Below are 25164 nucleotides of genomic sequence, written 5' to 3'. Positions count from 1 at the left end.
CCAGAGCCCCCGTCCTCCGGCGGGGGACTTCCAGCTGCCGGAACACCAGTGCTAAAGCTGCATTCCGAGACATACAATATCACTGGGCTAACATTTGTATATATTATCTCATTTAATTCTCGTAATTCCATGAGCTGGGTGCTATTATCGCACCCATTTTATCAATGAGAAAACAGAGGCAAAGAGAGGTGAAGTCATTGCCCAAGATCATGTGCCTACCACACGGCGGGACTGGAACTCAGACCCTGGTCGTCTCACTACACATTCTTAACCATACATTAGCCAATGAGTACTTCCTCCACTGCCCTATCAGCCGCCTTTGGGAAGCTTCGGGGGAGTGGGTGATGTCCCCCCACAATGTTCTGACTGCTCGTCTCCCTGACTCACACCTTGAGTGAAGGAACAAAGGGAAAGAGAACAGAACTGAGGGAGGAAGATGGCCGACAAAGTTGCCCACAGTATTTTTACCCTAAAGTTCTGAATAAAATGAACAGAACACAAAAATCTAATCTAAAATACTCCCAACTAGCAGGCAAAGAAGGAAAAGAGCATCGCTGAAGGCAATAACCTTGAAAAACTGATGCCTAAATAAAGAAGCGGAAAATTTCGGAGTGCAACGGAGAAGGCGAGGTTGACCCCCAGAGCTGTACAGGTGCGTCAGCCCAGGGAAATGAACTCTCCAGGAACGCGCTCTGCGGAGATGGTGAGCCGGCACTGCAACCTCGAGATGGAGGCGCGTGCCAAGAAGCTCCAGCCCACATCCAGGGCAGAGAAGCCTAGAACAGAACTCAGCCAACTTGAAGGGTCGCCAGAGGTTTTTTTTCAGCAGCCTCTTCCCTAGAGTCCTTCAAGGTTCATTAAGACCCAGACCCTACTATTTGGTCCCCCAGTCTGACACCCAGAGTCAGTGGGAGAGTTGGAAGCACTTTCAGGTAGACTCTAGCTCAGCGGAGTGACTTTGGCATAGAAGAGCATTAACTACACCCTCTGGCCTGGGAGATGGCCAGTCTCCTTGCTTACCTTCCTCAAACCCATCCCGGAACGAGCCTGAGCGGCTCATGGTCCTGCTCTTCTCATCCAGGGACATGGAGCTATTCCGGAAGCGGCTGTCGGTGTACGGGTCGTACTGCCCGTCGGCATTGGACAGGCTGTGGGTCCTCAGCATGGTCGGGTTGGACAAGCTCATCTGCGTGACGGTGGTGGGGCTCGCTGGAATGAAAGGAATGGAATCAAAAGGCTGGAAAGTCACGTTTCTGTTCGAATCCTGGACGGGGGTGAAGAGGAGACTGCTTATTGTCAGCCATATCCGTCCCTGCCAACTCCTCTCCCTCGTCTGTTTTCTAAAAGGTAGTCACATCAGCATTTGAGTTACACGCTGAGAGCTAAAAATAAGGGAGGAAAGGTGGGTCAGTTCCAAAGCTGAGGCTCTGGGCCTCAGCTTTCCAACTTGGCACGTTCAGACAAGCTAGTGTCACCTTCCAGGCATGAGCTAATTACTCCCTGGGCTCATCTGGAACAATTCCCTCTAAAGCCAAAAGCCCAAAATAGTCCCACCGGGCTTTTGATCAGATGGGAAGCATTTGTGCATGACAAGAAACTCCTGCCTCAAAGAGTTATGGCTGGGAAAGAACAATATGCACACGGGTCCCATTGCCTCGGATGGGGAACGCCAAATACCAGCGCCTCGAGAGCTTCGGTGCAAAGGGGGCGCATTTACTGCAGCCGAAACTAGCTTTCTTATTAAAATCCTGTCATTAGTAATGTACACTATTGCAGAAGTATCCCTGCAGTTAACTCAAAATGAAGAGTTAAGTCATACTTGATTACAAGCCACACCTGTCCTTAAGTAAAGACTCTGAGTTTATTATCCACAACCCTCGGGAAGGGCTGCTGTGCTCTCTAAAGGAGCCGAGACTGGAGAAGCTCTGACCCGCCTCCATCAGTCTCCCAAGGCTCAGCTCCCACCCTGCCGCCTTCTCCTGGAATTCCAGCCAGGACCGAGCCTTCCTCTAAGTGTACATAATACTTCAGTTTCTACACAGCTTCCTATAAAGCTTTGGACTCTTCTCCTTGATCCTATTTACGAGTCTGCCTGAGTGTGTTTGTTGCATTAAAAAAAGAATCCACTACATATCAGCAGGGAGTGTGCTACAAATTCTTTCCCTCCCCTCCCCATGCCAATCCAAGCATTATGTCAGCAGTAGGCACTTCCAAGAATACTTGTTCAATCAAAACCTGATTTTTATTTCTAGCTTAATAAAGCAATGAGGATGACCAAACATGGTATAGCTATAACCCCTACTTCTTCAGGTTTTAAAAAAAGATCAAGAATGGGATGGTTAGCGCTTTGCTATAGATAGCCCTGCCTTTATCAGCCACAGAAAGAAGAAGGACTGATTAGAGTACCAAAACCTTTTCCATTTTCTCCAGCTCTTTGGCTATCCATCTCCTCTGATCAAACTACATTGTGGAAGGCTGACCAGATACTGAGAGTCTGCGACCAGCCCATCTCTTTCAAATGCAAGCTCGGCACTGGCGGGTGTAGCTCAGTGGATTGAGTGCAGGCTTGTGAACCAAACAACCGTGGTTCGATTCCCAGTCAGGGCACATGCCTGGGCTGCGGGCCGGTTCCTAGCAGTGGACGCATGAGAGGCAACCACACACTGATATTTCTTCCCTTCTCTTCCCCTCTAAAGATAACTAAATAAAATCTTTTTTGAAAAAAGGAAACAAATGCAAGCTTGCCTCTGCCCTAGGGAGCTGGTCAGCACAGCCACTGACGAGCAGCCACTCACCAAGCTGAGAAAAGTTGAACCTTGTTCCTGAGGGAGAAGTCCCACTGGAGCCGGAGGAAAAGGGGGAGTTGGCGGCGGTGTCCTGCAGGCCTCCCGCCGAGTGGGACCGCAACCATTCCTTTGCGTCTTCTTGTGTGCGAAGCTGGGAGGTGGGAGCATACCTGGGCAGACAGAAATCAAGCTGGGATTAACTATGATCAACGCTTATGAAAATGAACTCCGTGAAGCTGACAACGATCAGATAGCCAAAGTTGATGTTAAAAAAAGAAATCAGATCACTACACATCCCGAAACTTAAGAAGTTTCTCAAAACATCTTTTTTTTTTTGCTACTTGGCCGCCTTTGGGGAAAACTGGAATTCCTAGCAGTTTGGAGGGAATGCACAAAGGGAGCAAGGTCGGTGAACGCTCAGAGGAGCTGTCACGGGGCGTACCTGTAACATGTTGATGCACGACAGTGTCATGTCAAAGCCCCCACCTTGATGGGACCGAACCAGCCAAATAAGCTGCTGTTACAGCTCCAAGGACGTTTTAATTAGATAACTCAGGGCACCTGCATTCTAGAGTGCACGCAAGTGGCCACGAACCATAGTGTATCAGAAACCAGACATGACCCTGGCTGGTGTGGCTCAGTGGATTGAGTGCAGGCCTGGGAACCAAAGGATCAGTTTGATTCCCAGTCAGGGCACATGCCTGGGTTGCAGGCCAGCTCCCAGCAGGGGACCCACGAGAGGCAACCATACATTGATATTTCTTTCCTTCTCTTCTTCCCTTTACCCTCTAAAGATAAATAAAATCTTAAAAACGAAATATAAAAAAGAAAGAAAGAAACCAGACATGAAAAGGTGTGAGGACGGCGATGCTTCTAGCAGTGGCTGAGATCCAGTGCAATCAAGCCAGCACACCAGGAACCCTAAATCATCAGCTTTCAGACCGGGGGTGCTCTTCCGAGGTCAGTACCCCATCTCATTTGTTCTGCAGCGTGTTTAGTAATGATTTATTGAATGTCTCCAATGAGCTAAGTGCCTTCGCAGATGTTATCCTGAGTCACGTGCCAAGGTCTCTACCTATTTTGTGCAATTTCACAGTCCACGTTCTTTTCAGGATGCCCACAGGCAGCTTCTCAAATTTCTACATCGTCTAAGTGGCTGGAGAGCCCTTAGACTAACACACAGACTGCCATACGGTGGCTAGTGATTACGTCAACAGTGGGATTCTTCTGGCTTAAAAAAAGCTGCTGTGGGTGTGTTGGTATCGGACGTGTGGGCCGAGGGAGGGGCTGGAAAGGGAAAGTCGGAGCGGGAAGGAACCGAGGAGCGCGCCTGCCCTTGTGTTTTCACTCCAGTTGGACACCTAACTCTCTAGGTCGCATCAGCTGCCTGAAGATAGCTTGCCACACATCCCCTTTCTGAATTTTTTGAAAGCCAATTTAGAAAGCCAGAGCGCCATCGTTTTCATAGGATAGATCTGCTCCAGAAATAGATAAATAGCATTTGGAAATGCTAATATTTAGAGAGGTTAGCTTCCTCTTGGGACAACAGTGGGGCAGCAAGTCTGGCTCATTAGAAGCGGCTGAAATGTAAGCATCCAGCCCAGTCGCTAATGATCAGCCCCCAGCGGTGTGAGGAACACTGTTCATTACAAAAGGCCTTGCCAGCTCCCCCTTCTAAGGCCACCCTGGGGAGACTTTTCAATGCTTTTATTTTTAGAGTCTTCGAATTGGCTTTACTTGGAGCTCCTTTGGAAAGAAAGCAGTGATACCTACCTCACATGACTGTTCAAAATGCTCTTGGCCTTACGAGCTACAGGTTATCAACTACAGACACACATGACAGTGTTGCAACAGTTCATTCCGAGTTCCGTTCTTTGCAAAGCACATAATGCTTAGTGCAGGGGGAAGCTGATGCCACAGAGGAGGAGGTGCTCAGGGGGCGGGGGAAATGAGAGCTGCAACCATACACATTGCAACCATGGGGCAGGCGTTAGGACCGACGTTCCTCTGATTGGCAAAGTGAAGTAGGTGGTGTGAGGTGTAGTGACTTACAGCATCTCGTTTTACCAGGACGGGCACCCAAAATCAGCCCAGGCTGTGACTTACAATGGACAAAAGGACATCGCTTCCTCACCGTCTTCTCTTTCTGCCAAAAACGGATTACGCCCATGTCTTGCTTGGGTCGATTCAATTTGTGATTATTATTTTGATGAGTGCTAAGTATCTGTCCTTAGCAATTTTCTATGGGCCGAGAGTTAAGTATTTTCAAATTTGGTGGTGATGTCTCCTTTCTCCTTGGCTCCGTCCTGGCTCACAAATCAACATGCTACAAGCCACGCCCTTCCTCTGGGAAGCCAGCCCGTGAACAAAATGGTCATGGTGACGTGCTCAGCGACGAAATCCACTGGCCCCAGTTGTGCATGACATGGTTTTACCACAATAAGCCCGGAAAAGCACAGCCTCTGCTCAAGCACATAAGCCAACGAATGGAGAGATGAGAATGGGTGAGTGAGAGGGGAGCAGTCGTCCACGGTCCTACTGCAGTGGCCAAAGCGAGGGAGCCCAGCCCAGCCCAAACCCCCCCCCAGCCAAGCCCCAGAGCCACACGGCACGGCATGGATGCAAGGAAAAAACACAGATACCTGAGTCCTTTCTTAGGCAAAGTGTTCCTATCAAGGTGCGGGTCACTGTAGGGAGGTTAAAACAAAAATGAGAACTTCAGAGAAGCACAGAGAAAGCAGGCGATGTGAGGCAAGAAAGGCTAAGAAGGGGCCAGAGAGAGACTCGCTTCGCCAGGAAGGCCCTGTGCCCAGCGGAGCATGCAGGCCATTGGAGGGCAGCCGGAGTAACCCCGTCCTCCGCCTGCGCTGCGGCCAGTGCATACGCCACCCCGAGCCACCAGGAGGCCTGAGCCACTCGGCCCCACCGGTTCAAAGCCAAACTCGGGGGCTGCCGCACCTCGAGGCAGAGCCCGTGCCTTCTGCCACCCAGTCACCCATCCCTGCACCGTCACCACCGCTTCTTGGAGAGCAAGATGCCACCTTCTCTGCACCACTAACTCTGGGCCACCCCAGTGCCACGGGCAGTGACTTCCAGTGAGGTCAGGGACTTGCTGGAGAGTTTTAAGAGGCCTGAGGTCTGCATATTTGGAATTCACAAGTGAATTCCAGGTCCTTCTCTGTTTCTGCAGTCCTCATTGGATGTTGCTAAGAGCTGAGCCCTGGGCCTGAGTCAGGGCACGTTACAACTTGCAGGCTGATAAAGTCAAGGCATCTGGGTTTCCAAAGAACAAGGGTTTAGAGGCTTGGTCTGGGAGTCTGACAAAAACAAAGATTTTGCTGTTGATGAGGTGAAGAGGGCTTTCATTAATTTTTTTTTTCTATCATGAAACAACATCTGCTTGCTATGTTTGGCCAAGCCACGGCTCCCCCACAAATTTAAGGTCAATATTCATTTCTGAGGCCCACCCACAGGACAGCTGGGGGCAAACAAGCCTCTTCATTTATAAAGTCTCAATGCTCCACGTACTCTTTTTCATTATCATTACAGGAAACGCGCACACAAAACACAGCAGCCTACAAAACATAAGGAGCCAAACTGCAGCGAAGGACTTGAAAGGGAGAAGGGCCAGCTGTGTGGGGAGTGGAGGGGGTGGGAGACGAAGGTGAGGGCCAAGCTGCTTGGTGGGTGGTGGGTCATTTCTGGGCTTGGAGCAGGAGGGGAGGGGGACGGGGAAGGGTGGGAAGCAGGAGCATGCCACAGGAACGCTGAGATGCAAGTGAGAGCTTCTGCCGCACCCACTTCAAGTGGCAGGTTTGAGGTCCCTTCCCAAGTCGGGAAGGGAGAGGCCAGCCCACCTCCACCTCTCCCGGGGCTTCAGGGGACAGCGGAACAGACCCTCACTGGCATGTCTGGGGGTCACACACTACACTGGAGCCACGAACACAAGCGGAAGCCTCAGGCCGACAGCCTCACACAAGACATCTGGCTTGACACAGACGGGCAGAGGAACCTAGAAGGCTCGGCGGGGTCTCCGGCCTACAGTGTCATTACCTGTCCTGTTTCCTGGGCAAAGTACTTCTGCAGAACTTAGGGCTAGCAGCAGGGGAAGAGAGAGGGCTAGAAGTCCAGGCAGGTAGAAAACAAGAGAAGGAACATTAGACTGGAAGAAAGAGGGGGAGTTGTAAAACACAGTGACTTTTCTCTTCCCCAGGGCTGACCCTGGCTTGCTTTCCTCCCTATCAGGGAGACAATGGGCTCTTCACTGAAGTGAAATCCAGAGCTCTGGGGATGCTTTAGGTTTCTTGATTTCCTGTCACTGGCCAGCAGCCCTTCACTGGGAGGGTGTTCACCGTGACGGCCACAAAACTGACCCTGCTGCCTAAGGAACATCCTACCACACACCCCAGGGTTGCAGCCGGCCACCCACTCTGCCTGCACAATTACAAGGAGAGGGGAAAGAAGCCAACCGATGAACAAACAATAAAACGAAAGGATTTCAAAGATGGAATGCCATTTCAAATGGACGCATTAAATCTACCCCCAAGAGACTTCCAGCAGCTCCAAGCATTGAGAATAGCCACGAAGAAAAAGGTAACAGGAAGCTGAGCTGAGCTGAGCTGAATTCCACCCCAAACTGGCTTTCCTGCGGAAGCCACGGGTGACCAGAAAGAGAGCACTCTCCCAGGCCAGGGCAACTAACACGTGGGATCCCTGACACAATCCTTTGTCTCCTGAAGGGGTGTGTTTCTGAGAGAGTCAGGCAGCCCAACGCACGTCACCAACCTTTCTGACAGTGTGGTCTTCACACTGTTGGTTCTCACAAAGGGAGTCAGGGGGTCGTCCTTAGAGGAGGCGACGAGGCCCGTGGAGGAATTGTGACTCAGGCCCCCTCCACTGCCGAGGGAGATGTCAATGGACTCGCAGCTGGTGTGGAGGCTGCTGACGGACTGGAAGCCCAGGCCGTCCTTGCTAACTGCCGAGGAGCTGCTGGCATTGGTGCCCCAGGTGAGGCTGTTGGAGGGGCCCGAGTGCGCCGAGCTGGGGCTGGAGGCTAGAGGAGACGGGTTGAGATCCGCGTTCTTACTGTAGAGAGGGCTGCTGCTCCCGCTGCTCAGGGCGCCGCTGCCTGAGGGGGACTCTGAGTTACCTGGCTGGGTCAGGGTGGCATGAGGGTTGGAGATGACCACCGAGCTTTTCATGTTTTCAGCTGCGGCGATGGGCACTGGCTTGCCAGGCTTCCCACCAAAGAGTCTGTGAAGAGACAAAGGGTTGTTTGGGTTGCACACCCAAGCCGAGGGGCTCCCAGCTGCTTAGTCAGGTGCGGCTCTGGTCCAAGAGCCATGGGAGTCCCTGGGGGGAGGCACGGTCGTTTCAACAGAAATGGCTACAGAGATCCCATTGGGACAGGCCACCGGGACACTCGTGAATGACACATCCCAGCTTCTAGTGCTACACTGCAGCTGGGACCCTGGCTCTGTCCGAGCCAAAGGGTCAATGGGGAATAATTTTCTACAGGACTATTCATGCTGGTCCAAGATCCTGCTTCCCTCTTTCTGCGAACAGAGTAAACAGAAAATTGCCCTGGCCCAGGAAACATCTAGAAGGAAAAGAGCTGCCTGCATCATCTTTGTATCCGTGACCCCAGGCATAAAGCAAGCCCTTGACCTGCAGCTCAACACCAGGCATCGGGACGATTCGATCTCTAAGCACGTGTAGAACCGAGAACCTGAGCCTAGACCTGCATGAGGCCTGGGAAACGCATCTTCCCAGATTTCTCCAGCGAAAGCCCCACCCGAAAGGTGTGCCTTTGAGGCCAGAGGGCCAGCACTGCCCACTGAGGCACACGGAAACCTTGCTAAGTTCCCAAGATGTTAGACCAGACACACGGTGTGAACTGTGTCTCTGTTCCAGAGACACAGAAATGCCATTCCATGTCATCCCCCCTGCTCATGACCAGAAATGTGCCATCGGAACACAAGAAACAGCACAAACATCTCCCTCCTGCACTGGCAGAAGGGTACCTGGTGAGCGGCCGGGCTGCCTTGCTGTCAGGGAGCAGCACCTGCTCCAGTAACTCGAGTGCTTCCACCCACTGAAACTCTGCTGGGACAGGCATCTCTGCAAAGTGGCGACAACACCAACTAGCAGGTGGCTCTTCCCCACACTGCTTAGCGGCACGAGTTTGACCTCTCTTCTCCAAACAGTCCTTATAAATCTCAATTATCATCAAGATGACCAACCGACAGACCACGTAATCAATCCTCACTACAGTATCTGTCAGCCAGTGAGTATCTGGTGACAGATAAGAAACTTTTTTGCCTGGTGACAATTAGAGAATGAAACATCCAATTATTAAATTTTGGCTTGAGAATGCTTCTACTCTTCCAGTAGTGGGGACCCTACTCTTGCAAGGGGTAACTCGCCCCAGTGCCTGGCACTGTCAGTGAGAAAGCCAAAATCTGATGCACCGTCTTCACTTTTACTCATCACTCCTAATCCTGCTGGGTCTAAAGACACTGAGAACACCCAACCTTTCCGCTGAAGAGAGTTACCACACTTCACCCGAGATGTCTCTTCTCTGTTTTTGTTGTAAGGTACAACAAAAACACCTCAACCATTTAGTAAACATGCAACTGTCAGGAACTGGCTGAAAGGTGTCCCATGCAGAACCCAAGAAAACACGTGCATTTTCAACTATTCCAGTGCACTAGCCTAAAGGTCTAATAAAATGTCTTTGTAGTTACTGAAGGAAATTCATAATACCAGAGAGTGAATATTACGTGTAATACTTGAGGCAAGAAGCAGAGAAAATGTTCATTTACAAGGCAAACCTGGTACAACAACAAAGAACAGCCCGATAGGACCTTCCCCAGAAAAAGTGATTATTACTGAAATTCTAATAATCAAGTCTAGACAAAGAGCAGCGAACTGCTTCATTATACCTTTTGCGAGGAATGCTTCTTCGGAAGCCTGTTTGAGCATTCTGAGTCATTCCCAAATACGTACACATGCGCACAGTTTTTTGTTTTTTTTTTCCACTGCATGGTTTGCTGCCCTTGGACTTGCTCTTTCCTACAACAAGAAATCTCCTGGGGAGCTAGACTGAGTTCTGTGCCACGCACGTGGAGTTTGAGAACGGTCCAGTGGGTACGGCGATTATACTGAGATATTATGAACAGGCACAAAAAAAAAAAAGCTGCAGAAATTTAAAACAAAGTTGAAGAAAAAACAGCAAATAATACTTGCACGTAAAAATCCCCACCCCGTGTGGAAATGTGAGAAAATGCTTTTTTAAGGTAATAGAAAATCAATTTCTCTTTTTCAGAAACACTGCTGCTTTGAGAGGTTGTTTTTTTTTAAGGGAAGCTAAAACTTCAGAGACTAATTGGAATTATGCATGTGGTTATAAATAAGTATGTGGAGAATATTGGACTATTTGAGAAAAGGATCTGGCCAAGATCACTGTCTAGCATAATGAGGAGGAATTGTAGCCCCTGAATTAACAAGACAAGAAAACAATTGTCTGCATCCCCTGAGCGACCTATCCAGATCTGGATGGTAGCTAACTATTATTCACTACTTACTATAGGCCAGATATAGCTCCACAGATGAGTCTTTGTAAAAACTCTCAGGTAGGTGTTGGTGTCCCCATTTTACAGATGAGAAAGCTGAGACCTACTGTTAAGAAAGTTTACATGGTGGCTAATTAAGGTGAAACCAAGCTTCGAACTCAGGATGATCGATTACAGAGGCTTAAGATTTTCATTCTAACATGGAAAAAACCACCAGGTGAGGGTGAAATTGCTGGCAGCCTCTGACCAAACAGCTTTATCCTCGGGCTGAAGTGGAGGAAATGGAGGCTTTAACTAAGAAACAGGAAATTATTCACAAGCCAGGACACCATCCCATACATCCCAGTTCTGCTCAGTGCCATTTGCCCACTTACCTGCGGAGCGTGGGAGAGGCCACGTCGGGGTACTTGGCCCCTGGCTGGAGAGTGGCCTGGGCCGCACTGGACACAGGCTGGGCTGCCGGGTTCACCTTCACGGAGTTACAGGAAGCCACGCTCTCGTTGTCTGAGGAGATGCCTTTCTCCTTATCCGTCTGGTTGACCAGGCCCGGCAGAGAGCTCCCCAGGGCCGTCCTGGAGGGCTCCCTCAGCTTGGGCACCGGCAGGCCTGCTGACTTGCTGCTGATGTTGGAATCTATGCTGCTAGTACTAGATCTGTTCCCAGCCCCGTTCCGGCTGGTGGACTTACTGGGCCGTGGCAGGCTCCGGTACTGCAGGTTTGTCCGGGAGCTGAGGGACAGGTACGCGTCGTCCTGATTCTGAGCCCCGTCCATGCTTGTCTTCCGACCGGTGGACCGCCCGACGAGTGCAGACGACTTTGGGATTTTGCCCAGGGTGGCTGACCTGCTGGTGACAGTGGCCCCGCTGGCCGTGATCATGGCCAGACCGGCAGCTGAGCCACTCTGCTTCTTGAACCCAAAGCTGCTGGCGTTGGCGGTGGGCGTCCGGGAGCTGCTGGGGAGGGGCTTCTTGGACTCGTCCCCACTGCTGCGGCCTGCATCTGACGGGGAGCGCTTCACCTGCGAGGCTTTGGGGGACAGCCTCCCTTTCTCGGACACCTTCGCATCATCGGTTTTCCCTGAGAGAGAAATCGGCAAAGTTAACCTGCAAACCAAAAAGCCGGCTCATCCAGTTCAGTCTGTTTAAAACCTTCCCCTCCTCCAAAGAACTGGTTCACATTCTCCTTGGGGACAGCAGGGCCCTTGGGAGGCAGAGGAAAGAGCTTTTCGTAAAGGCAATCTAGTCTACTACTGTCACCGTGAGCCTTTTAGATGTCAATGATGTTACTCATTTGCAAAGCAGTCTAAATTTACCCAGCGTAGAGCAAAGCCAGCCAGTCACTGACGTGTCTGGGGGAGAGGCCTGACTCTCACTGAACTTTCTCCCTCTGTCCATTGAAAAGATGTTCCTAACCTTGACAGGAGGGACCCTGGACTTCCTGCAAAAAGAGTTCCCCTGTTTACACTCACCCCCGAATCATGGAGACATCAACTCAACACGCCAACAGCTTAAAAACACATGCCCTCGTGTGTGCGCTCATACCCTGCGGCACACACGCCAGTGTAACACGGCCTCCGCAGTGCACCGCCTTCGGAGAACCTTCCCCACATTTTTCCATGTGGAAAAAGGAAGAGATGCGGACTTTCCTGAAAACTGGTTATTAGCAGACTCTACACCCTAAGAACAAATACCTGAGCATTTATGGGACTTAAAAACGAAGAGGCCAAAAACAATTCCTTGCTAGAGTGACTTTTGGTTTGGAAACTGACACCTGTGGATGAAAGACAGCACGGCCTCCTACTCACCCGATCCTGGGGTCTTCAGCGCGCCCGCTGAGGCGGCCGGCTTCGTCCTCGGCACGGTGATGCCCACCTGGGCTGTCATGCCGCGCCGCCACGAGCCCGTCTGGGCGATGGCGGGGTTCTTCTTGCCCGATGTGCTTTTGTCGGACTCGTCAGACATGTCCGAGGGATTCCGCCTCCACTTGGAGCCTGGCTCCATCTTCACGCCGCTGTCCGACCCTCCGTCGGACTTCTTGACATCGTCACCGGACCAGAGGGAGCTCCTCTCCAACTGTGAGTGCTTCTCTGCGTCGGTCTGTGGGTGAAACGCTGAATTAGTTCCTCCCAGACGCTGGGCTGGAGAGGCCCTCACCACTGAGCAAAAATGCCAATATGCCGGGTGAATTCAGAGAAAAAGAATAACTACTTAAAAATGTTTGGGCCTTTGTACTCTGGTTATCTTATTAGAAGACCCGATTTCTTTTTGGTCCAAGGAAAGTAAAGAATACAACTATGTCCTTGAGAGGAGTGAGGGAGGAGAGAAAAAGGGGCCAGAGGAAAAAGCGTGAAGGAGCCCCATGGAGAACTGTGAGCAGATGGGAGATGTGGCGAGAATTCAGCCACCAACTCTCTGCCACTTGGAGAGAAACCCCCTCTCACGCAGGCAGCCTGATCTCTAGCCAGCATCCAGCCTCCTGCCCATCTCCCTTTGTTCTTCCGTCTCCCTATCGCTCCACTGGCGGCGAGATCTCAGGCTCTAGCACAGCGTCACAGTCTAACACTCAGAGCCAGTGAGCAAGCAAGTGGGGGCAGCTGCCAGTTTGACTTTCAGGGAGAGAGAGGAGCCGAGAGGAACACACACCCTCCAAAGCCACTTCCCCCCAAAGCTGAAAGCCCGCGGGTGCCTGCTGCTACCCCAGCACTGTGCATATGCCACACTGCTCTGCTTCTCTTGTGGGATTCTGTTCAGACAAGGCATATAATTAGCCAGCTTTCTTTGGAAGAGCCTTGACCTGCTGGCCATGGAACCCAGGAGGGGACAGAAGTGTGATGTTAATGATTTGCTGCAGTGAAAAAGCAGAAGCTAACCAGAATGTTTCAGGGGCCTCCCTAAGGGAGGGGGGCAGTCCGAGGAGATGCCAGTCGGGAGAAGCCAGGCAGAGAATGGGGAAGGGAAGTCACTTCAGAGTGGCTGTACTAAGATATACGTCCCTTACTTGCTGTACTTCACTCCCTACAGTGGGCATTATCGGCAGGACAGGAAATCAAAACGATCACCTGGCCAGAATCTGGCTTAATGCCCATCACCCAAGAGTATCACAAATACCTTCCTCCACGTGGGCTGAGTGGGACCAAACCCAAACACAGACAAGCAGCCCAAGTTCAACTGTCCCTTTATCACCACTACGGACTCTTTCGCTTTCTCCCTTCCCCCCTTATGAATTCCCCTCATACATGATAGCCACCCTACAAGTGCCTCCATCCTTCAGTCATTCCTCAGACACACGCTGAGCTCCTGCTAGGTACTAGGCACCAAAGATGTGAAGAGACAAAAGCACCCCCTGACCTTGGGAAGCTCACTGCTCAGAGGCTGTGGGGACACAGAAAGAGGACTTCCCAGGTCTGAGCACAGGGCAGGGGCTCCCTCAAGGCTTGGCGAGCAAATGAGTGAACAAACACACACTCGCTTTTGCAGCTGGAGCACGCTTTAACAAAGTAATGCCATCTGACCCCAGCCACCCGACCACCTGGTCAAATAGAGTAAGTAAGCAGGGAAGCAGTACTGTCTTCACCTCAGTTTTACAGATGAGAGGAAATAAAAGTTGCCCCCTCCCACCCCGACCGGCGTGTCTCGCTTGGTTGAGTGTCGTCCTGCAAAGCGAGAGGCTGCAGGTTCAATTCCTGGTCAGGGCAAGATTTCCTCTGTGCCCACTGTTTGCCAGTCCCCACGGCGGTCTGGGGATTTGTGGGTAAGACTGGCTCCCACCACTCCTGGAACTTATGATTCAGTGAAAGGGGCAGAGATTGGATAAATAAATACAAATAAGTAACTGTGAATTATAAGGAATGTTGTAAGGAAAAGGAGTCTGAGGGAGGAATATTTAGACTATGGTAATGGGGCTGGGAACAGAGGTAAGGTAAGACCTTTCTGAAGAAGTGCCCTAAAAAACTAGGAGAAACTTATTAAGAGAAGAGCATGTGCCAAAGCCTGAGACAGGGAAGGGTGTGGCTTTGGAAGCAATCACCCAGCAAATATCCACCAGGCGCCACCATCTGCCAGGCAAGCTTGGGGGCACCGGGAATACTACAATGAACAAGTGCAAATCATTAATATCTTGTCCAAGTACATTTTAACACTTTCTAATACACTCTCAGATGTACTGAAAACTCAGCACACCACACCCTGGATTACTGCATCCGTTCTTTTAACATTCATTCCTTTACTTCATTCCCCTCAGTCAAATTGTAGCGGTGCTAACAGCAGTAATGGTAACAACAAAATTTACTAAGCGCTCACTGTGTGTTAGGCACAGGGCTAAAGTGCCTAACACTTTAGTGTATCATGTAATTTAATCCTCTCAGAGGAAGTTACAGTTCATCGTCCGAATTTCACATGAGAAAACGGAGGCACGCAGTGGAAAAGAGAAGTGTCCAAGGTCACACACAGAGGTGGTGGCGACGCAAGGGCTCCAGGGATCCGCACCGTATCCACTTCACGACGCCGCCTTCCCGGGAATAAGCCCAAGAACAGGAGACACTTCTGCTTGTCCGTGGCTCCTGACGTGATCCCAACACCCAGCAGATGCTCTTTCCGTACTGGCCGGCTGGTTGCTCTCCGACTCCAGCCCCAGAGCAGCTCCAGCTCAGCCTCTGGGTGGGACGCCCGGAGCTTCGAGTCCACCAGTGGCAGAGAGAGTGCCACAGGGCCCTGGCTCAGGACTGTGGATCGACCCCCACCCCCGGAAAGAATGAGGACCCCACCATCACGCCCCCATAACTTGGTCCAGGGCGGCAGCCTTCCCTACACTACTCCGCACAGTGGGCACCTGCCTGGGACATTACCGGCTTTAAGTTCCCATCTCCTTGGCGAACCTTCCTGGAGCCATGCCCCAGATCGTAGGGTGACACCACCAGGGACCAAAAGGTGAGAAAGCCCCTGCCTCTCTGCTCCCAGGGCTTACAACCCAAGGCCAGCAGGATGGCCACGCGGGCTGCTGCGCAGAGCCCTCCCCTCCCCTTGGCCCTCCATGCCCCTGTCGCTGTTCCCCGCTCCTATGGTGCCTCATTTTGAAAGGATTTTCCTACTGCCCCGACCTGGAGCCCACTTCCTCACTCAGCATCCTGGAGGGAGGTAAGGGACTAGCCATACAGGAGAGGGAGAGGGCCTGGGAGGTCGGGCAGGTCACGAGCGAGGGCCCCGGTTCCTCAGGGACCACAGAGAGGCCAGTCCTCTGAGAGTGACAGGCTGGAACTAAGGTGGGGGCGCTCTGAGCAGTGTGGTGGGGGCCGCATGGCATAATGATGGGGGAAACATGGGCTTTGAGTCTAGCAGACTTGGAGTTCAAGTACTGGGTGCTGCCCCTCCTTTGCTGTGAGTGGGACCCTGGAGGGGTGGCTTAGCTTCACTGAGATCATTACCTTGTATAGCAAATGAGGGTGACTAAGGTGGGTATCTTAGAGAGCTAGCTAGTTGAGAGGAGACTCAATGAGCTAAGCGTGGAGGAACCCAAAATCCTCTCGCCTCTGAAAACCCCCAGCACCTTAGCATTTGTCCCATTTTTGTCTTGCATTAGGTGTGAAAAGGGCACTTGTCTTTCTTGCTATTGGGCCGCAAGCCTCTAGAAGTCAAGGACACGCCCTCTTCATGTCCACGTTCCCTGCAGATCCAGAGGCTGAATTGGCTGAAGTCTGGGCCCCAGTCACAGCAGAAAATCACCAGCATTATCACCATCACCTGCCGCTCTTCTTGCCGGGCACTGTGTCCATCCGCATCCATTATTAGCTCACTCAATCTGCTGAGCCTGCACCATCCGTATTTCACGGACCAGATGTAAAGAGCAAAAGCAACTCAAGTCACAAGCAGCAGCAACCAAGCAGGTGGGTAAAAGCAGCACCCTCCCCGCCCCCTGCCAAACCCTATCCCTTCGTCCAGACCAATATCCAGGGAACGGCCAGGGAGCTCCGGGCTCTCTTGTGGCCACAGGCCAGGAATCCCTGCCAGAGAATTCAGGATTTTATTTTCTTGAGAAGCAAAGAATAAATGCACATGGCATTATCTACCTTCCCCAACCCTGTATATTTTGTTAAAAACTTCACAGGCTGTGAAAATAAGAAAAGTCTTGAATTGTGCCTCTCTGCATCTCGGCACCTGGAATGGAACCTTCCAGAGAACTGAGAGGAAATACAAAGTGACTAAGGACACCAGTGGGGAGATGAATACATGGGCCAGAGACGTATGCTCTGGGAAACCCTCCTGCCACCAACAACACTGTCCTCAAAAGAAAAGGCTGCAAGATGTAAGGCGAATTGCTTCGAAATGACCAACAAAATGTGTTAAGAACACAGTCACCTTTAATGCTGACATGAATGGAGGAGGGAGGTCGAGAGACGGTACTCCAGAGGAAATTAGAAACTAAGTATGGTCACCCCTGAGCAACTACCAAGAACGGGGCACCGAGACAGAGCGTTTACATAACGTATTCTCATTCAACACTCACCCTTCGAGATCAGTCTCATTACCATAATTTTATGGGCGAGGAGACAGAGACTTGGAGGGGTGATTAGCTTACCCAAGGACGTCACAGAGTGAGGGGCTCAGCCCTGACCCCAGAGGCCACCCCTTGGACCTGACATGGCTGCCCACCTGGGCTCACCAGGGGCCCCGGAGAAAGTCAGTCAGGAGGCTGCCATGCCTCAAGCAGGGGAGACTCTGCCCCCCATGCAGGGAAGCAGTGGGCACGGCTGCCAGATGCTGAACCCAGGCACATGTTCCTCCTCGACATCCGCGAGGAAGATGGCCACTTACAGACAGGGCACTCGGTCTCCCAAGGATGGCTCGCTCCTCTGTGATGCGTCTCCTCCTCCCCATCAGCTGATGGAGGCGACTCCTTCAGCTTTCCAGACTGTAACTTCCTTGTTCCTTAGATGTACTTCCTTTTGGCTATTCCTCAGAGGCTTTTCAAATATGAAAACCTAGGCAGGCGACCTGTCCTCAACCCTTTTTCCCAGTGACACGTTGAGCCACTTCTTCCTGCCTCTCTGTGCCCCATCTGGGACAGTGTGTGCTGCCCGTCCACCCAGGAGAAGCCAGTATGTGAGGAAACCCGAGTGAGCCCTGGGGGAGGGCGGCAGCACGTGTCTTCCCACCGGCTGCTGCTGATGCTGATGCTGATGCTGATCAGAGAGGAGTAATGGCCCTTGGCACTCCTCCGAGTGATGCAGGGGAGCCTGGGGTGGGGGCTGCCATTTGCACAGATTCAAATATTTGGAGATGCTCCCTGGACAGGAACAAAGGGATGCCACTACAAACCCACTTAAAGAACCATCTCTAATAGGAATTTTGGAAACTATTGGTGCAAGTCTGTGTTTTACTGCAACACCTACTTGCTTAGATTTTATTTAAATATTTTAAACGCAGGTAGTCTTACTGCAAAAAGAACCCAGTGAGTATTAAATTTTTTAGGTCCCTTGAAATTAATTTTCTGATCCTGGTCAAAAGACATGTCCGTGTCATGTTCCTGGACCTTTTCTGATGTGACCTGTCCCAGATGGAAGCAGAGAGCTGGTCAAAGAAGAGGGGAGCCTGGTATGAACCAAACCTGAGAGTATCTGATAGGAAATCACTGGTAAATCCCCAATGTGGACTCTGTATCGACGTGGAAATAGATTCCGATTCTGTCTGGCTTTGTGGGGAGGGAACAAAGACAAGGACATTCTTCCAACACTGTTCGGCTGGCTCGACGCGCCTCTTAGGAGCAAGCTGCTCCTACCTGGCAGGCAGATGCAAGACAAACGACTGGTTTACGGGTCTGTTGGCGCCTGTCCCCTCCTGCACCCCCTCCCGCTCCTCTCAAGGACCTGATACCCTGCCTGCCCCCTGACTAGACAGCAGGTGAGCAATTCCTTGGTTCCCTGTTTCAGAATCTAAGGACCTATGGAAGCCAGTTGTTATTTATGTCACATATGGTATGAATTAAAATTAGGATGAATCTCGGGAAAAAAATTACTGTCCACAGGGAAAGGAAAAGTGGTGGATGCTGAGACGTTCGGCAAGGGTGGGTGGCAGGGACACAGGCAGCCTGGGGGTCTCTAACGTGTGTCTAATTACCGACAAAATGGGGGTCACTCTGGGGCAGTGTGCCTTAGGTTCTTTCTTTCTGACTATAAAGCTTTTCATGAAGGTACTGCATTCACATACTGACGTACACGATTGTAAGTATACAGCTGGAATAAATTTTACCAATTAGCACACATATCTATCACGCGGAAATCAAGGTATAGAACATGATCAGTGCCCCCCTCCCCACATCTTCGTGCCCCTTTCATTTGGGTAGATTTATCCCCCTGTAGCCACCACTACAACCCGCCCTCACTCTCCAACAATAATTAGAAGTTCCAGCTAAACCCAGAGGCGACACCTAAAATATTCCACTGGTCAGGCAGCGCGTATTTCTGTGGGTCAGAATTACTCCCACGCTGTGACGTACCCTTGCTTTAGCCCTGTCCTCAAAGATAGAATACCTTTGAAAGCAAAGAGATTCCAAAGCCGTTCCCATCTGTTGAGAAACAATGGGAAAGTAAATACATGGAAGGGAATGAGCGGACGTGGAAGGGAGTGAACGAAGGGGGCAGTGTCAGTTCTGCCCCCCCCCCCCAACGAAGTCGCCCTGGGAGACTCTGTCCTGATCAGACCTTCACATGGGCTCCCCCAAAGCAGTGGCCCCGTGGGTGGGAGGGACCCATCATGAAACAGATGGCAGCCCACATGTGGCAGTGCCATGACTGACCAGTCCTTGTGCTGGCAGACCCACCTCGGGGACCTGTCATGCAGATGGCACTTGGCTGTCCCTCTAGTAAAAGGGGTTTATGAGAACCAACTTTTCTCTTCAATCACTAAAAAATGACATGAGGGCCAGTGAATGGACCCCCACGAAACTGCTTTGAAAGCAAATATAATGTAGCACTACACTCAAAACATAAAACCTGGGAGTTTATAAAGTAGCACTGAAAACTCAAACGTCTCGGCGTCTGGCAGCCTGGCGCCCTGGGGCTTGGGGGCCCAGCCGAAGGGGCCAGCAATGGGACATCGCTGACTGTTGCCATTTGGAGAATGCAGGTCCAGAAGACAGTATCTTCTGATTTTCTTCACGAGAAACCGGAAACTCATGTATTTTCATGTAAAATAACACAATTCATAAAATTTGACATGGAATCCAGTTAAGAAGAAAAACCACACCATGGGCCAAATAAAACACACTGTCAGAAGGACTCCATGTACTGGTCAGCCTATTCAGGGCTCCCAGTCTTTGTCCCCAATGCTCCTGAGGAACCAGACACGCACCCGAGACAGCGAAGAGGGGACACACACTCCTGGCTAAGAACAGCCAACTGAGTCCAGCATCCCAGTTTTTAAAAAAACAGATTAAGAAACCGAGGTACAGGAGGGGACTGTGACTTTTCCAAGGCCACCACAGGAAAGATGGCATGGCTGCCCCACTCCCACGTCCAGCGCCCCACTGCCCAACACCAGGCAGAGGCCAGGCCGGGGGACAAAAGCACAGGCAGCAAGCAGGAGGCTGGGCCCCACCCCACGCACCTGGGGATACTGCTCACTCCGAACGGCCCCTTGGGCTCACCAGCCCAAGGCTCTCTGCCGGCAGGGGCCTTGAGGGAACCTGGGAGGGACCGTGTGCCTTACCTGTACATCCAGGTTTTTGCGAGAAGAGGCAGGTGTGTTGGCATAGGAGCTGATGGAGGAGCTGGTGTTGATGTCATCGGTGCTGAGGTTGTCTATGGTGTCGCTGATGCCGCTGCTGACGGAGCTGCTGTCATCCCAGCTGCCAAGACAAGCACATCCTGAGCACCAGAACCGCACGCTGTTCTGCAAATGCACACGGCCCCGGGAGGCTCGCTACGTCATGAAGCCCCAGACTGACATGACACACCATCCTGGTCCTTTGGGACGGGCGGCTGGGGCAAGCAGCGGATACAGACCTTCCCCACAAGGCCGGTGCTTCCCTGAGTGGCTAAAAACACCACCCGTTTCCTCCCCCACCCTCAACTTCATCCCAGGAACTTTATGAAGTCAATGGCTGCTTCCCAGGCCTCATGGCTGAGTAGGAGCAGTGGCTTTGGAGATCGGAGCTGAGAGCCGTGCATGGAAAGATTCAGCAGTGACACCCTCCTTGGGGGTCGCCAGAAGTAGGAAGAATTCTCAGTGCATTAAGAATGCGCTGGACTCCACTCCTGGATGAAATGTCAATGGGATGAAAGCTGCAAAAGGCAGCAGGGACCCGCTAGCACCATTAGTAGCTCTGACTCTACTAATATCCCAGGATGCATCTGAAATAGAATGCTTCATTTCCCAACTCTCGGATCCACTGGGATCCATCCCCTCCCCCCACCTCAAGTCAAGTCTCCGGGCAATGACTCTTCTCTTTCCTTCTTACCATCTCTCAACACCACCAAGACACTTAAATCCCCTTCTGCTCCTGCCCTCTCAACTTGCAACACGTATCCCAATGTTCATCTGCTATCTACTCTGCTTAGGTGCTGGCCGACAGGTCAGCTGGGCTCTGGGCTCCACTCCTAACCAGTCAGTCCACTCACCCCACAGTGACCGTATCTGAAACATAAATCAGACCCCGTTGCCCCACTGTTAATACACTCCAGTGGTTTCCCAGGTACTTAAAACCCAACTCTTTACTCTGGCCCTCCAGACCCTCCGATCCACCTCCCTCTTTAGCCGGGTCTCTTGCCAGCCTCTCCATCACTCACTGGCTCCGGTCACGTGGGCTTCTGTTCTTCCTAAGCTGACAGGGCCTCCATTGGTTATCCTTCCTCCTGGACACTTGTCCCTGCCTCCTGCTCACCTGAAGTGTCACCCCTCAAAAGGCTTTCTTCCCTGGTCTCATGATGTAGAGTGCCACCCCTCCCCCCACCTATCAACCTGCTGCATTTTCTCCTTTGGCTACAGGGTGGCAGGTACATAGCAGGTGATTTAAACTCATGGGGCTAAAGAGTTTAACACCGCTCTACTAAATGTAGAGGAAATAGCTAAGTACTATTATTTTTCTATTGTACAGGTGGAGACCCTGAGGCTTAGAAAGGCCAGGCCACTAGTAAGAGGTGGAACAGGACCTGGATGCAGCCATTATGACTCCAGAGTCACCCTCGTTTCTGTGACGCCAGACGGCATTCCTTATGTCCGGTTTCAGTGCACGTGGGGACACGACACAGCCCACTTCCCAGGAGGAAGCCGCGGCTTGCGGGGCAGGCACACACCAGGTTCCGCATCACACAGCCGGAGCGGTGCGGCCAGCTTCTGCTGCTGGCGCTGTCTGGTAACGAAGCACTGACTCAGCCACTTTACCCCTCCCCGCTCAGCCTTCCACCGGTGTCTGAGCCTGATGCCTCCGAAATGCTGGGTGGCAGAGGCCCGTCCCCCAACAACTCAAAGGAAGTTCTGGTTTGTACCAGCAGCTTGTAAGATCCGTGCCCAAACCCTGTGGACCAGGCAGGGTGACAGGTTTGCTGAAAGCTGTTTTCATCACCCTCCCCTTCAGCACGGCTATTTGGCTTCCAGAAGCCCACCTGGAGGGTCCCCCAGAAATGAGGGGAAATGTGTGACTGGTCCCCAGGTAGGGAGGGTGAAGGCAGGAAGCCTGAGTGCTCAGAAAGGGTTTAGTGTGGGTGATGTCACAGGCTCCAGAAGGCTCCAGGCCCCAGGGTCTCAGCAAACTTCACTCCTGTGAAAACTTCACTTATGCAATGTTCTAGTTTTTCCCTACAGAAAAGTCTGCTCTGCCTTCCAAATATGCGCAGGGGCTGCTTGGTGACAGCAGCTAAACACACGTCATGTGTCGGTACAGCGCCGGTCCCTTACACACATTATACACGGCTCCAGTCCTGGTGTCATTCCCGCAGGGCACCTAGTACCTCCCCCTTCACAGATGAAGAAGTCAAGGCTGAAGGAACAAGTACCTTGGCCCGTGTTTTTCAGGCTACACTGGAACTGGGTTTACAATGCGAGACTCTCTCATTTCGGGACATGCACACCTCCTGGTATGGGCCACACTGACTTTCACAACCATGGTCGTTCGTCCAGAACCTGCCACCTGCCGACTACCCACCATTCGCACATAAGCTCACTGACTCTCCTACACACTCAGAGGCAGTCTTGCTTCCTACTGGGGCAACTGAGGCAGTGAGGGTCCTCAAGGTCACTCTGCAAATGCAGGGCAGAGCTGGGAGTGAAGCGCCACCTGACCCCGAGCCCACCTCCTCCCTGCCACCACCCACAGGGTGATGTGCAGCAGTGTCAACCTCACTTTGTGGGGCCACCTCCCCTCCACCTCCAGGCACAGCGTCAGGGCTTATTCAACAGCTTCTGATGGGACTCCAGCGCAGAGGAGAGATGGCGGCACGTTCTGACGTGAAATCGCCACCAGCCCGGGATTCGGAGCCCAGTTCCCTCTTCACTTCATTCTCTGACAAGTCACAACTCTGTGCCTCAATTTCCTTAGGGGGTGACACATGGCTGATGCAACCCAGGCTGGGGAGAGTATGACACAACAGAAGGAAAAGGACTCAGATCTCCTCACACAATTAAATGGAAACCCCACGAGTCTTCAGTGGCACCGGCTGCCTAGAGTGAGGAATTCAATGTAGCCAAACCTTCCTATGATCGGATGAAGGAAGGACTGATGGGAGAGGCACGTGACTGGTGGGGATGGAAGTTAGGAACAGATGCCCATGAATCCAACCCCACATTTGTTGCTTTGAAACTGTACCCGCTCTTCCCCAAGGCCTTTTCACACCAGGCTATGATTCCAGCAGGGCACAGGGCACTGATCACACGCACGATTCCTCCCCTTGGTGCCCAGAGCAGTGTGAGGCTTGTCCTGAGTTCACAGGAAATCCGTGTAACTGAGCTGGCCCCAAAAGGGAGAAGCCAGAGATCTGCCCCACGGAAGAGTGGGACTGGGGGAACCAGTGACCCTCGGGGAGGCCCACGCTGAGCAAGAGCAGCTTCAGTGTCCCGAGCTGCCCGTGTGCCAGAAACCAAAGCTGCCCCCACATTTGGAGAACCAGTCATGTCTCCTTCACATCTGCAACTTCAGGGACGCAGCCAAGTCAACCTACATATGAAATCACTTCGGTTCCACCACTTGTCTAGTCCCCCAAAACTCAGGGTATAAACCGTCATGATCCACCAGGATCGGGCCAGTGAGCCCCGAAATGTATTCTAAGGAAAACTAGTTCCACGAGGTGTTGTGGCCCTGACGAGGGAATGCAGGGGACACCGGCTCTTCTGCGCCCCTCGCAGGCATTCACGTGGCGCACACACACCTCAGCGGTTGTGAAGCCCTGCAACGATCTCATTCCTGCCGCCTAGAATAGTATTTCCCCAACTTACACGGCCAGGCAGGAGATGCTGAGAAGGATGGAAGCGCCACTCTGGAAAGGGGGCGACTGAAGCCCACAGCTGTCAGCAGTCACCTCCCCTCAGCGGCGGCCTGAGCAGGCAGCTACCAGGGGGACGCGGAGTCCAGAGGAATGACGTTGCACGGACGCCCGCACCCCGCCGTACCTGAAGCCAGAGCACCCCTGGGAGACCACTGTGAGGACTAAGACACTGCTTTCTTTTGCTCAAAACTGGTTTGCTTAGTTTTTTCACCACTTGGTACATACTAACTATTGGGAAATTGCAATTTGTTTGTAAAATGACTCCAGACCTGTGTGGCCCAGAGTCAGACAGCAAAACTATGAAAAGCACGCCAAACCCATTCAGGCAGCAAGGACATTAGTTGAGGCCGATGAAGTGGCAAAGGAAGTTAGGTACAACCTGGCACGGGGTACAAAAGTCTGCTGACCCAGGGCAGGCGGTACATGTTGAAAGAGGTTACAAAAACTGATTACCAGGGAAACTTGACAGAAACCGAGAGGATGTGTGTTTACTGTGTGGCGAAATGAAATTCCGGCTCAGAAGCTTGAGGGACCCCAGTGACACAGCAGAAGGAACTAGTGTTTTCAGCTACAGCTCTGGAGTGATCGCCCTGGAATATGAGCTGACCACCCCTGCCCCACGGTCTTGAGAACGACAGGGAGAACGTGACCCCAGGATGATCCTGGGCCCACCTAGGTGTTCAGCCTACTGCTCTTACTTGGGAATAATGACTTTCAACCCCGGCAGGGCTTAAAAAGATGAAGAGATATGATGAAATCATAATGTTAATACCTTTAAAATGCAAGTTCTCTGACCACTGGGATAATCTCTGCATATTTATAATATTTCAAAGTGTGTGACATATTAGAGAATTGGAAAAACAGTCTTGTGATTTTGATTTTAAATGCTTTCTGACCTGAGCATTGTAAGAGGAAAGATTTGAAAATGACAGACTGTAAAAAGAATGGGAGGGTTTAAGATAATATGGCATTTGTAAAGTTAATGGATTTGTAAGAGTTGTGTAAGTGGGCGGGTGTCTGCTGCTAGGCTGGGAGATGGGCCCTGCCAGGAACTCGACCACACGAGGAAACCAGGGAGGTTAAATTTGTTAAAACAGTCTGAATTATCTAAGAAAACAGTGACGCAAATTCGCACACAGTACTAATTGCTTAAACCCAATTTGTTAAATCTGAATTAACAAACCACTAACCAATAAGAAGTGGAGGTCATCTTAATGTATACCCAAACCCTTGATTTGTAGATGGTATTTGTAAGGAAGCCTAGGTTTAAAAAAGAAGACTTCAATCAGTAGTATAGTAAAACCTAACGACCTCTTAAGAAGCTCTTTTGAGGGGG

General features: G+C 51.6%; 1 protein-coding gene across 2 annotated transcripts in view; it reads right to left on the bottom strand.

The window, feature by feature from the left end:
* The window catches only part of NAV2 (neuron navigator 2), a 362959-nt gene that overhangs the window by 50726 nt on the left and 287069 nt on the right, over nucleotides 1–25164 (bottom strand). The window contains exons 13-21 of one of the 2 annotated variants that reach the window (XM_053673061.1): nucleotides 20059–20197; nucleotides 12165–12456; nucleotides 10735–11437; nucleotides 7936–8039; nucleotides 7572–7839; nucleotides 6840–6905; nucleotides 5429–5473; nucleotides 2796–2956; nucleotides 1021–1209 (exon numbers count right to left, since the gene is read on the bottom strand). In XM_053673061.1, the coding sequence (XP_053529036.1) occupies nucleotides 1021–1209; nucleotides 2796–2956; nucleotides 5429–5473; nucleotides 6840–6905; nucleotides 7572–7839; nucleotides 7936–8039; nucleotides 10735–11437; nucleotides 12165–12456; nucleotides 20059–20197 (1967 nt within the window). Of the gene's footprint in view, nucleotides 1–1020; nucleotides 1210–2795; nucleotides 2957–5428; nucleotides 5474–6839; nucleotides 6906–7571; nucleotides 8040–10734; nucleotides 11438–12164; nucleotides 12457–20058; nucleotides 20198–25164 lie in introns of both variants that reach the window. The other variant, XM_037150498.2, reaches the window with a different exon arrangement.

This window comes from Artibeus jamaicensis, unplaced genomic scaffold (assembly GCF_021234435.1).
Source record: "Artibeus jamaicensis isolate MK-2021 breed Jamaican fruit bat unplaced genomic scaffold, CSHL_Jam_final contig_797, whole genome shotgun sequence".
NCBI lineage: Eukaryota > Metazoa > Chordata > Mammalia > Chiroptera > Phyllostomidae > Artibeus > Artibeus jamaicensis.
The sequence above is the reverse complement of the archived record's forward strand: the minus strand, read 5'-3'. Positions and strand labels throughout refer to the sequence as shown.